The 13,777-nt window shown below is 36.9% G+C and overlaps 2 protein-coding genes across 12 annotated transcripts in view; both read left to right on the forward strand.

The window, feature by feature from the left end:
- The first annotated feature begins 270 nt into the window (after positions 1-270).
- Vps36 (vacuolar protein sorting 36) lies at positions 271-10,337 on the forward strand. 8 transcript variants are annotated; one of them, XM_022076487.2, is made up of 8 exons: positions 271-289; positions 814-940; positions 2,627-2,825; positions 3,765-3,916; positions 5,337-5,507; positions 5,992-6,156; positions 7,696-7,911; positions 8,153-10,337. In XM_022076487.2, exons 2-8 carry the CDS (start codon positions 815-817, stop codon positions 8,324-8,326), a joined length of 1,203 nt encoding a protein of 400 aa, XP_021932179.1. In that variant the 5' UTR covers positions 271-289; position 814; the 3' UTR covers positions 8,327-10,337. The 8 variants fall into 8 exon arrangements, with proteins under 8 accessions (XP_021932179.1, XP_021932184.1, XP_021932178.1 ...); XM_022076492.2 differs by having other exon boundaries at positions 814-910; XM_022076486.2 differs by lacking the exon at positions 271-289 and adding an exon at positions 372-507.
- A 2,184-nt stretch (positions 10,338-12,521) lies between these two features.
- pod1 (coronin) overlaps positions 12,522-13,777 on the forward strand; it is a 43,983-nt gene continuing 42,727 nt past the window's right edge. For all 4 annotated transcript variants that reach the window (XM_022076524.2, XM_087351949.1, XM_087351950.1 and 1 more), the window contains exons 1-2: positions 12,522-12,979; positions 13,221-13,369. In XM_022076524.2, coding sequence (XP_021932216.2) covers positions 12,820-12,979; positions 13,221-13,369 — 309 coding nt within the window. In that variant the 5' untranslated portion in view covers positions 12,522-12,819. The remainder of the gene's footprint in view (positions 12,980-13,220; positions 13,370-13,777) is intronic.

The following is a 13,777-nucleotide window of genomic DNA, read 5'->3' on the forward strand; positions in this document are numbered from 1 at the left end:
AAGGCAGTGTTTAATTTGAAACAAAGAGTTTGTTTTTAGAAGTTGCCAAAAAAAAGGAGGGCGGTAGTAAGCGGTCTCAGTTATTCCTTACTTTTAGCAATACTCGTTATTATTAATTTTAGGTACCAATGCGATGTACCGTTGAGAATCGAAGTCCTTGGTTTCTACATATTCTTAATCTTAATTGCTTATTGAAGTACATAATGTAAACATTTTCTAGGCTATTAACAACAAATATTATTTGTATTTGTGAATTAAGGTGTTCCGAGTTGTGAGGCCACTTAGCATTGTAAGTAGTTGTCAACGTGTCACAACAACATATCGCTTCTATTTTTGTATTTGTTAGTGCTGAAATTAAGTTTTTCGCTTTTTGTAACTTTACCATTGACACGGTTTACCCGTATTGTATGACATTGGGTTCCGTAATGTTACTTAATTAAACCAGAATATTTAACCAGATATCAACTTCTGTGTGCGGTGTCGTAATTTGCATTCTATATGGATTGTGTACGTTATGAAAGTCTGTGCTTGTCAATTTCGGTGAACATTGCGAAATTGAAAAGCAGAAAATTATTTTGAATTGTTAATTGATGATGTGGAACGTTTGTGACGGTATTGTTAAAGCATATGGAAATCTGCATATTTTAAAAGAATGTAGACTAGCATGATTTAACATGTCATATTTCAGGCTGTGCAACTGTTAGATAATTGCACGTGATGAATTTGTCAGCTGTGCGATGAATGGGGCACTATTTTGGTGAAATAGGTGCGAATGACACGTTATGAATGATTCTGTGTTTATTGAAATTACAGCATGGATCGTTTTGAATATGCAGAAGCCCGTCTGAGTTCCGGTGAAAGTTTCCTTATTCGCGAGAAAGGCGTGAACCTGTATGACGGAAACGAAAAGGTTGGTTTTCCAGCAAAAGTTCTTGTAAATGTAAGTTTCGTTGAAAGTATCTTAAAATAATTCTTTCCTAGCCACACGTTCTCAACGAGCGCCTTCAGTGCATTTCATTCCAGAGTAATATCAGTGCCAGACTTGAATATAAGCTAACTAAGCTACAGCGCTAAGGGCTCTTGATATAACAGGTCTTAGAAAATGCATTATAAATTTTAGTGTGTAGCTGTCCATATCCTCTTCAGTTCATTATTAATTAGCCTAAAATTACATGCTATATAGTTTGAGCTACTGATGGCATAGTTGAATAAACCATAAATTCATGTAACACTAGTCTCGAGGCTTTACAGGTAAGGAACAAGTATTAAATGTGAAAGGTTATGTGGAATAAAGATATGTCATTATGCAATCATTGTTTTCCTTCTTGTGTTAGATACATTTAATTTGTGACACCTTGCACATCATGTTTCAGAATCATCTTTGATCTTAAATTGCTTCCTCTTGGTTTTGAGTGTGACTTCTGCCATAAGTTACAGGGTGATACAGTAATGTTGAGAATAGATTATAATTTATTTACATTCCATATATCCTTCATAGGCTCAAGCCAAAGATGTAGAACATGTCTTGGTACAAAAGAGTAGTTGTTTCTAATTATTATTATTTTTAAGTGTTCTGTCTTACGACAGGTCCATTGCTCTGCCCAAAAAGAGCTCTCCAGTTGTCCCTATTCTCGGCTTCTCGCTTTAATTCCTGGAACGTCATCTTCTTTCCTTGTTTAAGGTCGTCGGTTAGCTGTATCAATCTTCTTCCCAGTCCTCGCTTTCCTTCAACCTGGCCTTCGATGATATCACTCAGTAACCCATTCCTTCTCATAATATGTCCCAGCCAGTTAGCTTTCCTTCGTGTAATCGCCTGCAGAATGCTTCTTTGCTCGTTGACTCTCCTCAATACTTCTTCGTTGGTCACTCGATCCGTCCACCTGATCTTCTCTATTCTTCTCCAACACCACATTTCAAAACTCAAAACTACATTTCAAAACTCTAATTTCTAATACAAATATAAATTACATAGTTATGACAGTAATTTGCAGTCAAGTACAGTATTACTGCAAAAATAATTACACAATAAATCAAACCTAATATTGCTTACATGTGTTTATAATAGCTGAGAATTTTTGGTTGAGATAAATTCTTCTGTAGAGTAGGAGTGGGATAGGAGATAACATTTCATCTACATCCTTCGCAGGATCAACCCAGTCTTAAACACATTTGTCTTTTTGGTTTTTTTATGTCTCTGCCTTTGTGACAAGTTGTCCAGGGTGGATGAGTAGCTAGTGTTCATTTGCAAAATATGTTAATTCAATTTTTAAATCTTGAAACTAATCATACAGTTGAATAATCCCACATGTCATAAATACAAAGTTTTTCAGCATTGTTTACAGTGTTTTAAGACACATTACTGTAGGGAGCCTGAGACAGTGGAGCCTGCTCTGGATGCATGGCATGGAGGTGGGGGTGGGACAGGCCTGGTGGTGTGGTTAAGAATGTGTGGAGTTTTCTTTCACTTCTTAGCATAGTATTTAAGCATGTGGATCACTTTACCATTTTACCTTTGTATTTTTGTTTTCAGATACCAGCAGTTTATATTTGTCTCTGAAGTTTGTGCTGAAATCACTAGTAACGCATTGTTAAACTGGATTTGTGTAAATATGTTTGTGTTTTTCAGACCTCATTTGAAGGTGGAGAAGTTGTCTTGACGTCCCATCGCTTATTGTGGGCTCGACCAGGTGATATTCCCAGAGGGCTAACATGTCTCTCCTTACCTCTTCGTTATGTTGTGTTTGTGGAAGAAGAAACGGGAAGCACTTCGTTTGGTTTCAGCCGAAGCAAGAAAATTGTACTTCACCTTTCTCAGGCATTGCCAGGTGAAATATATGAGACAATAAGTTTAAAGAAAATGTTTAATGATGTTGATTGAGGGAAACATTGACACTCCTCAGTCAGAATAGCTACTGGTCTCTGTGCTTATATTTAAGACTGTGACTTCCTACATGTGAAGTAAGAGCACTAATAATATGACTGTGATTTTTGTAAAGAAAAATGTTAAAAGGGTATATTTTATACTGTTTCACCCTGTCAGAGTACCACTGATGATGGAAAAGTGAGTCTTTTTGTTTTCCTGTTGCTGGGCTTTCATGAGCACAATGCTAGGGCAAGTGGTATATAGATGGGTGCTGTATTAGCATTTGACAGTATCACCAAAGCTGAGGAAATTCATTTTATTTTCAAGAGTATAATGTAACAGATTATGGTAATTTGTTTAATCTTTCAAGGTCAGGAAAGAGACATTGCGGTCGCGTCATTAGCGCTCTTCTTTGTATTTAGATGACCCTAATACAGGTTAGCTCAGTCAGTATAGTGACTGGCTACGGATTAGATGACCGGTTTTCGTTCCCCAACGGGCGCCTAAATAGCACATAGTGGAACAGCTTTACTTTACCTCACTTTAAACACAGGATTTAATTGAGGCCGTGTTAAATGGATGGTCAGAGAAGCAGTTTTGATATTTTATATTCACATACATTTATAACCTTGGGGCAGAGGCAACATAACTTGCTGCACAGTGCAACCCAGAAGACCATGATCTATAACTGAGTACGGTTCTTCCCTGTTCACCGTAATTAATCTTAGAGGTAATCCAAATCTGAACTTTATTCTTCCAATTACAGTTCTCCGTCACAGGTTTGTGGGTAGAAAAAATTCAGAAGCATAGTGTTTTTCTTTATCACGAGTTAAACTAATTGGTTTGAAGAACACTAACATTTGAATTGTAATCAAACAGAAGTTGTTGTTTGTTTTTTAAGGCAAAATTCCTGGGCCTGTAAACAGGAGCAGCCACCATTACATGAAGCTTTCTTTTAAGGAGGGTCTGAACAGTAATTTTGTGCAGATAATTAATGAGACAATTCAGAGCAAGAAGTGGGAAAACTTCTCACCTGCTGCAACTCCATCTCAGGTATAACAAGAATGGAAAGACATACTCAGGGCATATAGAACTTCCAAACAAGTTATTTCCTTACTCTTACCAAAAATCATATCTCAAACATATATTCCTTTAGGAAGAGCAGGCCATCTGTAAACACAAGGCAGAAACAGTTTCAATGGTTTATAATGCTAATTGTGCCATATTTATGGGAATACTTTATTTACACAAATATGAGCCACATGTTGAATAATTACTTCACAAACAATTGCTGAATTTCATTGATAGAGAGAGAATTTTGCAGAAATTTTAACACATGGCACAGGACTTGCTATATTCAGCTGGTTAAAGAATTTCAGCCAAGAGATCTTTAAAAGTGCGTACAATATTCCTGCACTTTCCTACAGGTTATTAATTATGTACCTTTCTGTATAAAGGTGGCTAACAAATCCTTTGAAAATGTGGAAAAGTTAAAATATTTGGAAATGATATTAACAAATTAGAATTATGTTAATGAGTAAATTAATAGCAGGCTAAATATAGGGAATGCTTGCAGTTCGTTCTTTTTGTCTTCTCTTCTGCTATCAAAAAAATTTAAAAATTAAAATATACAGAATTATAATTTTACCTATTGATTTGTATGGATGTTAAACCTGGTCACACATTAAGAAAAGATACAGATTGGTGTTGTTTGAGAACAGAGTGCTTAGGAGAATATTTGTCGTAATTGTATAATGCATAATGAGATAAGTAGTTTGTATTCTTTGCCATAGTTAGTAGGATGATCAAATAAAAAGGTGGTGAGATGGGTAGGGTATGTAACATGCTTGGGTGAGCTGAGAAATGGATAGATTTAATATGACCTCCCTGTTATGCCCTTATTTTATGCTCTTTGTGCAAACATTATACAACAAGGAAAAATCCAGTAAAGTAACAGTCTTTTTTTTCTATGGCTCTCTGGTCCGTATTCGGTCCAAGGCCTCCTCAATCCTCCTCTTCCGTTCGGTCCTCTGTTAGGTCCGTCTGTCCGAGGCTTTGATCGAGGTTTCGAAACCTCTTCCTTTTTAAGGTGCAAGGTTGTTAGCCTTGCGACCAACTCCCAACCTGGAGGACCAGGGTACCTGTCTTAGTCTGACCTCTCCCCCTCGACCAATCTGGCTAGGGAGGCCCTACTAGTAGCTATGCTACCGCCAGCATAGCTCTTGGGGTCACTGAGGTACTCTAAGCCCCACCACCACGACCAGGTGCAGGTACTATTAAGTGGGGAAAAGTAACAGTTACATTTTTATAATCTGTCATCATTTACAGTTCTCATGATACTAAGAAGCATGACATCTTGGGTGTTCTTTATGATACTGGGAGGTCCATATTCTCATATCCCCAATCTTCACATATGTTATGGTGGAATTTCTGATATTTCAACACAACTATGAAATGTACTTGATTTTTTCAGGCATCAGATGTCAAATTACGAGCTGGTATTGTTGGCATTGAAAGAGGTATTCAGGAGAAACAGAAAGCAGCAGATGAAAGTATCTCAAGAGCTTTTCAGGATCTTAGTAAACTTATGGGTATGGCCAAAGATATGGTCAACCTTTCCAAGAATATCTCTCAGAAGATTAGAGTGAGTTAGCTACTGGTATTTTGTTTGATTATATTTACAATTTTATACCCAAGGTAAGGACAGATACATTCAGTTACCTGTGCCAACCATTCTTGTTACATAACATTATGAATTTTTACCTTTGAATATAATGTGCTTGAATACAAATACCAGATACAATTTCTTAGTATTCTGTGCTGTAGTGGCATACTTAGTTTACAGAAGAGGTGCAGTTTAAATTTAGTGAGTAAATACAACCGTTGTTTGTATTCAGATATGGGCCAGTGATGGACTTTTGAAAACATAGTAATGAACATTTTGGTTCCTTAAATTCAAGAAATTTATAGGACAGAATGGAAAAAACTTGTCGAACAAGCTAAGACCCACATAGGGTTATAACGCTACAAGAAGAAGAAATTCAAGAAATGTCATGACCAGCTGAGTAACTCTGAATTTTTCAATAAGGTTTCTTCACTATAAAACCTTGTTTCTCAATCTGTTTCAGGAAAGGCAAGGTGACATAACAGAGGATGAGACTGTGAGATTCAAGTCATATTTGTTGAGCCTTGGAATTGATGATCCAGTAACAAGGACTGATTTTCGCAGTGAGAACAAGTACTACATAGAACTTGCAAGACAACTGGCTGATATATTAGAAGAGCCAATCACGGTAATGACAGACTAAGAAATGAGCAAATACATTAAACCCTGCAAATGCCAGTACTTGCATTCCTAAAATGGCAAGAGATTAAGTGATAACCCAAATGTTAATCTGATAAAAATTAACATTTGCACTTCAGAATGGTGCTAGTTGTTAGAATGTGTCACTTCTATATTTTGTTATAATTCTTCTGTTATTTAGCTTATGAGTCATTGATTTCAATTTTCAGAAAAATTTCGGATGTTGTAGTACAGCCTTTTTACTTTCTCCCCCCCCCCCCCCCCCCCCCCCCCAACACACACAGAGTTAATCAGTAGATGGAAAGTAAGTAGGTTTATTTCTTTTAACTTCATCTTCATTCTTTGACATCTTCACTTGGATAGTTAAATAATAGTTCAAGCTACCCAATTTGTTTCAAGGAAGTTTTGCAGTGGTATCAGTAAAGTACGAATGTGCCTCTCTGACTCCATTCTACGTGCTTTACAGAGCTGTTTTTTTTCTATAATGAATCACTTCGGAGCATGAACCTTGTGTTATACGCATTAATTCTATAATTGTTTTACATTATGAAAATGAAGTATAGATTTGTGGTTACAAGATTTTCATGCTTACTGATGTAATTTTTTTTACATATCTGAGATTTTTAAAGTAATGTCTCATTTCTTGGCATTAACATAGCATATAACCCTTCAAGTTTTCTTTTGTGCCATTTTCAGAACTGTTTGACCCAATGTAGCATAGGGCTGGAATAAGATTTCCCAAGTGTAGGACTCAGCGCTTTGGTTATTTCCACCCGTGATTACCGAAACTGTAAAAATGTAGCTTTTACATTTGGTGTACTGTTTCTCAATTTACTCAAAATGATAGTAAGCAACAGAACAATTATAAAATTTTGTATTCTTTCTTAAAAAGTTTGATATGCCACATGTGAGAGCTTGACCATTTATTTACCAGAAATCCTTCTTCTTCTATGACTCTCCAGTCCGTATACGGTCCATGGCCTCCTCAATTCTCCTCTTCCATTCGGTCCTATCCTCCGCTGCCTTCTGTTAGGTTGTCTGTCCGAGGCTTTGATTGAGGTTTCAAAACATCTTCCTTTTTACGGTGCAAGGTTGTTAGCCTTGCGACCAACCCCCAACCTGGAGGACCAGGGTACCTGTCTTAGTCTGACCTCTCCCCCTCAACCAATCTGGCTAGGGAGGCCCTACCGCCAACATAGCTCTTGGGGTCACTGAGGTACTCAAGCCCCACCTCCTATGGATGGAATATTTTGTATTCATATCATCTCAAGATGCCTGGCACTCCTGCTGTATGTGTAAGAGGTCCTTGATTCAAAACTCAGCTCAGATAAAGGTTTTACTGAATTTGTTGTTGTTGTGGTTTTCATCATTCCTTCCATGAAAATTCTAGAATAATACTTTGAAATGGGTTAAACAAAAGGATCATAAAATAAATCTGGAATCAGTCAGTCTGCATGTGTTTGGTTGATAGTTTGGAAAACTACTGGTAACTAAGGAAGTTTGCTTTCCCTTTATTAATAATGTGCAGGATGTTGGAGGCATGATGGCGTTAACTGACGTTTATTGCCGAGTGAATCGTGCTCGAGGATTGGAACTATTGTCACCTGAAGACCTTATTCAGGCCTGTCACATGCTGGAGAAATTGAATCTTCCCCTTAGACTGCGGCAGTTTGATAGTGGAGTCAAAGTCTTGCAGCTTCACAGTCACAGTGATGTGAATGTTGTAAAGAATACAGCTCTTGCGGTAAGTACATTAACATTTCTTCATTATACAGTTAGGTCTGATAGGAATTTGTGAACCAAAGCCCAGTTACTGAGAAAGTTAGCTCAGGTGATGATATATCTGGTTTATATTGGAGCACGGAGCACCTGAATCTTGGGCAGTGCACTCTCTTCAGGCAGCAAATTCAGGATAAGTACAGAAAAAGAAAAGTAATTTATTATCTGAATAGCCTAGTGATAACCTATTATTTATATTGTTTCAGTTGGAAGATCAAGGCTCCCTCACTGCAGAAGAATTGGCCCAAATGCTCGGTATTTCTGTTTTATTAGCGAAGGAGCGTTTAATGACGACAGAGAAATATGGGAAAGCTTGTAGGGATGAAAGTATCGAAGGCCTTAGATTCTATCCCAATCAGTTTCTTCAGAGAGAAGACTAATATTTTACACATGTTGGCACATTTGTAAATAATTCATACATTATACACAGGTTCTTTAAAAAAGACACTCCAGTTTTAATATTGTCTGTTTCATGGGTTTTGGTGCAAAAAATAAACTTTTGACAGAACTTCATTGCACACACAAAGAAAGGAGGTAAAAGTACTACACAGGTGTCAAGTTGCGTAGATTTCCATGCTTACTGCCACCATTGACTAAAGTAGTTTGGCACATAATTTAAACTATTGTTTACGCTGTAAACACTGCTGAATTGAAATATGTGGCAAGTAGCAGTGTTTGTGATGCCACTGTTCACACCATTAATGGAATGTGTGTCTCTATTGGATTTCGACAATGAGCCGGGATAGCTCAGTCAGTATAGTGACTAGCTACGGGCTGGACGACCGGGGTTCGATCCCCGACGGGAGCAGAGGATTTTTCCTCTAGCCTCTGCGTCCAGACCGGCTCTGGGGCCCACCCAGCCTCCTCTACAATGGGTACCGGGGTCCTTTCCCGGGGGTAAAGCCGGCCGGGGCGTGATGCTGACCACTCACCCCCATCTAGTGCTGAGGTCAAGAAAGAGGAGTTATACCTCCACTCACCCCAAGCACCTTTACGGCACGTAGCGGGACAAATTTTACTATTGGTTTTTGACAAGTACACTACTGTCTGCAGTAAACAGATAAGTTAATAAGTTTGAAATGAATTGGTACCGTGGTTGACAGTATAAATGGTGTTGTTTGTCACAACACCAGAAAACATTGCACATGTTCACCATGCCTTGATACACATTCTTGGAACATCTGACGTCTTTCTGTACAACTTGCCATAGGGGAATTATCAACATGCAGATATGCTTGAAAAGATTCAGAATTATTTCCTCAAAAAATTCAAATAGGTTGGCCAAGACAAGAGTTGACTTTTATGATCCATTGTAGCATCCTTTTTTTTTAAGGAAAACCCTGCAATTCTGCAGAATGTGTGTTTTACAGATGACGTCCAGTTTTATGTTATTGGCTGTGTAAATTAAGTTAAATATGCATATTCAAGCTACAGATGACAGTGAGGACAAGCTTGCACCCAGAAATGACTGTTTTGGCTTATTGTGTTGTTGGAACAGTTTTTCTGAAAGGTTGTGTCAATACTGAATATCAGTGTCTTCCTTCCTCCAAGGAATGGATGTCAGTTTCAAGGAATTTTTCTGTTTAGAAGACATTCAAAACATGCAGTGCCGCATGTTCTTATTTTCATGACCTGCACATTTAAGGTATGGTTGGTCCTGGTTATCACACTTTCCAGATTTTGGCTTGTGTGATCTCTTCTTGAAGCCCTACATCATGCAATTCGGTCCATCTTCCTGTGACTTTATTCCTCTTAGGTCCAAATATTTTCCTCAGCACACTGTTTTCAAACACCATCAGTCTATGATTTTTACTTAATGTGAGAGACCAAGTTTCTGATCTGTACAAAAAACAAATCAAATTATAGTTCTGTGTATTTTGTTCAGTATGTTTTTGTATAGTAGATGGAAAGACGAAAGTGATTCTGAACAGTGTTGTAGGAAACATTCCTCAAATTTAATGTGACCTTAATTTCTTCATAAATGCAATTTTTATTTTTTACTGTCCTTCACAAATGTCTGATCTTCGTCTCATTTTTAAAGAATTTATTATTTGTCATTATTAATCTGGTATGCAGTCAGGTCGTGAGACATGAATGTATACATAGATTTTTCTGTTTATGTATGTTCATGATGTTAATTTGCTGGGTGAAAACATAAGTACTATAAATAAAATTGGGAAGATTTATTATGTACTAAAAAGGGACATTTGTCTCAGAAGTTGGTGTGTTCCATACAGTTCCAATTCCTTCTTGTTTTCTTAGACCTTAATTAAGTAAATCTGTACAATTAAAACTGGGATGTCTCCTTTAAATGACTTTAATCAAACAATAAAGGCACTATGTAAATTATATGTACAAGTTGGAACATTAAATATTGTTAAGAAATGCTTACTCCATCAAATCAATTATGTTTCACACACAAATATTTTAATGGCATAACCAAATTTTAAGTATTATCTGTGTCACCAAAGGCAAGGCTAGTGTGCACTATGTAAGAGCTTTGCCACTGCACCTTTTATACTGAGTCTGCAGACAAATTATTGCAACATACCATGATTAAAAAGTAATGCAACCCATTCTTGATACATGTTTTGTCACAAAATAAAATTACATTGAAATCAGAAAACATGCATGCTTCCTGTATCATGAAAATGGTTTTACCAGATGAGATACTGTTGATTTATTTGGCATAGGAGAATTGGGAATTGTATCCCAAAATTCATTCTGGCAAGTTAAGAAAAAACATGATACCAGATGGTGTTCAACAATGAACACTTATTGCATTTATATGAAAGATATCATTCCACTTCAGCTGTTTTAAGACAATTGATGTGAGCAGGTTACAACACAACACAATCTGCATGGGCTCTTGTATAATGTGTGTTTATTAACTCAGTCAAATTGTATTGAATTGCCATTCAATGTATATTTTAATATAGGTTTGTGACTTTTTGATCACTTTGTATTTAATTTTAAAGTGCTTCTATAGCCCATCCAGCTTTATGAAAAGACCAAGTCAAATGGGCTGTTATTTCCAACAATGCCATCCACAGGAAATAAAAATTTCTGTTTGTGCTCTTTTCAGATTTGACTGTGTCTTATATAAGATGGTTATTAATCTGTGTAAGAACTGCCACATATGGGAAGGGGTCTACTTGTTGCATCATCTTGGGCGAAGTGAAATGAGTTATGGTTTATTTACATCAACAAGGATGAAAGGGAGGGATGAATTATTTGACAAGGACCCTAAAGGAGGGGTGTTTGAAAGTAGATATTGGTAAATTTTAATCGTTGCTGCATTTACACCAGTATTGATGCCAAGTATTTGGAGGAAACCCACGATACGCCTTAGCCATAAAAAACGGTGTTTTGGCACAGATTTGAACTCAGGACTTTCCTGAATACGAAGCATGAGTGCTAACCATTCGATAGCAAAGATCAGTTTTGATGCACCTCCAAAGGTATATAAAATGTAATCGCCAGTTTTGCCATATGTCAATGTCGTATAAACTGGGTGACGTCACACCCGTCAGATCCTGCCATCTATCAATGATCATACAAATTATTCGTCCGTCACTGTGCAGCGAAATGCGTAACCCCCCCACCCCAAATCTAATGTATTGCGATGTTGCCATATTGACAGAAGGGGTGTTGAAGGAAGTGAAGTATTGAGCTCTACAAAATTGATTATTACATTTCTATGGATACGTATGAGTTAATTTGCAAATACATCACTTTCACAAGACATTGAAAAGAATAGTGACAGATATTGGTATGTCGTATTTGTTATTTACTGCCACTTCCAAATGACGTTTGAGGAGATAACGTTAAATAGTATGTGTCATAACGAACACCTTTGGGATTTTTGTTTTCTACTACGATCAATTTGTGAGCAAACTAAATACTGTTTCATTTAAGGTTCACACAATATAAGGGATATATCTAACCAAAATGAATGCAAATTTATTTTTCAGACACTTCACAAAATTGCTTCGAACCATTTCAGCTACGATTCCTCTCCAAGAACTTTTACGGCAGTAGGATGAATATTATTGAGGATCACAATTTAAAAATGGCTTCGAGTTGGGCCGCTTAAGTGGTGCGACTGTGAAGATGTAGTCGTTTACTCTCTGACTGTGTCAACGAATTCGAATTCGTTGTCAATGGACTTCAGCGCTTTTGTGCGAATGTCACATGGTAGCACTTCACTCGATAACAATAAAAATTTGGCTGTACAATTAAATTATTTCTGGAATAAATGACTAGAATTAGATGCATAATTCAAGAAAAATAAAAATATAAAATTCTGAATATTCAACACATTGTTTTATTACTTTAAGGGTGGTTCATCTGAAACACACTGCATCACAATCCTTTTTCAGGGTGCCAGAATAATGAATATTATGCTTTTACAAAATCCCATTGTGGGATATTTTGTTTATGAGATTATTGGAAAAAATAAAATAGGATTCCTTTAAGCTGTGATTCTCAGACATGATGAAAGTAGATTTAAAGCATTATTTAAAACGACAACTTTATTTATGACGTCTGCATTGCTCATCTGTGTGCATTGGCAACATTGTCCGGTTCGTAGCTGTCATCCGACGCTGTTTACGGAAAGTCATAGAGAGTGGGCGGAATAGGGCCTAATTTATCATAAACAGTGAAAGTTATATACTGGTGTTGAATGAGATTCATATCAAATTAACATTTTGTACATCTTGGAACAATTATATGATTTCGTATGAGAATTATAAACGTCGAAAGCAGTATCCTCCCTGAGTTTCCCCTTTGTAAGCCTAAACCCAACCCTTAAAATACCTTCAGTGTGTGTTTTGTTGTATGAGTTGTTTTTACGAAGAGAAATTTAGGAATGGCGTGGCGATTCAAGGCTTCGAAATACAAGAATGCTGCTCCAGTCGTTCCGAAGCCAGAAGCTTGTATACGAGACATTTCTGTTGGTTCTTACCAAACGTATGGGAACAACATTGCCGCTTCGGCTGCATTTATGGCATTTAATGTTGACCATAATGGTACGTAACAAATCTGCCCGATAAAATTCTGCAGAAACTTGTATTTGTTTAATTAGAGAAAACGAATGTCTCTTACATTTATGATAGTGTGAGGTTTAACGTTATTTACAGATTTACAGAAGTTTTGACAGTGGTCTTCATTGAATTTGGATATTAATTATGAAACTACAATTTTATAATGGCTTGGTATTAAGTACCTGTTGTTGTGTTTATGCTTGTGTGAATGTTCTGTATTTTTCAGGTTCTAGTCTTGCAGTGCTTCCAATTGATGACTGTGGTCGCAAGAGTAAGACAATGCCACTTCTTCATGCTCATACAGACACAGTGACAGACATGGACTTCTCACCTTTCCATGATGGTTTATTAGCAACTGGCTCACAGGACTGTCTTGTTAGTAATTTTATTTTACGTGCCATATTTTAAATTATTGATCTTGGTGCATAATTGCGTGAAATTGAAATGTTCCAAAAAATCTCATGGCACCAAAGTTCACCTTAGCATAGTTGTGTAATTGTCTTCTTTTATTGTGGAAGTTGTGTTTCATGGAGAAACTGCAGCAGATTATGACTGCAGTGCAGACAAGCAATTTTGCATGTTCTGCTGAAGGTTTGACTTGTGATGTGCTGGTAATTTGGATAATATTTATGTTGTGATTATCAATTATTTATGTCTTGGCATATCATTACAGTTCTTAGACTACAAAAGTGTGATTTCTTTTGGTGCCACAAGCATGTTCATACTAGCTCTGGTAAACCAGAATGTTTAGAAGGCCCTTTTCTTGAGGGTAAAGCATCTGAA

The sequence above is a fragment of the Zootermopsis nevadensis genome, unplaced genomic scaffold, assembly GCF_977971745.1.
Source record: "Zootermopsis nevadensis isolate Lab colony 2312 unplaced genomic scaffold, Znev_1.0 Znev_ptg000020l, whole genome shotgun sequence".
Taxonomy (NCBI): Eukaryota; Metazoa; Arthropoda; class Insecta; order Blattodea; family Termopsidae; genus Zootermopsis; species Zootermopsis nevadensis.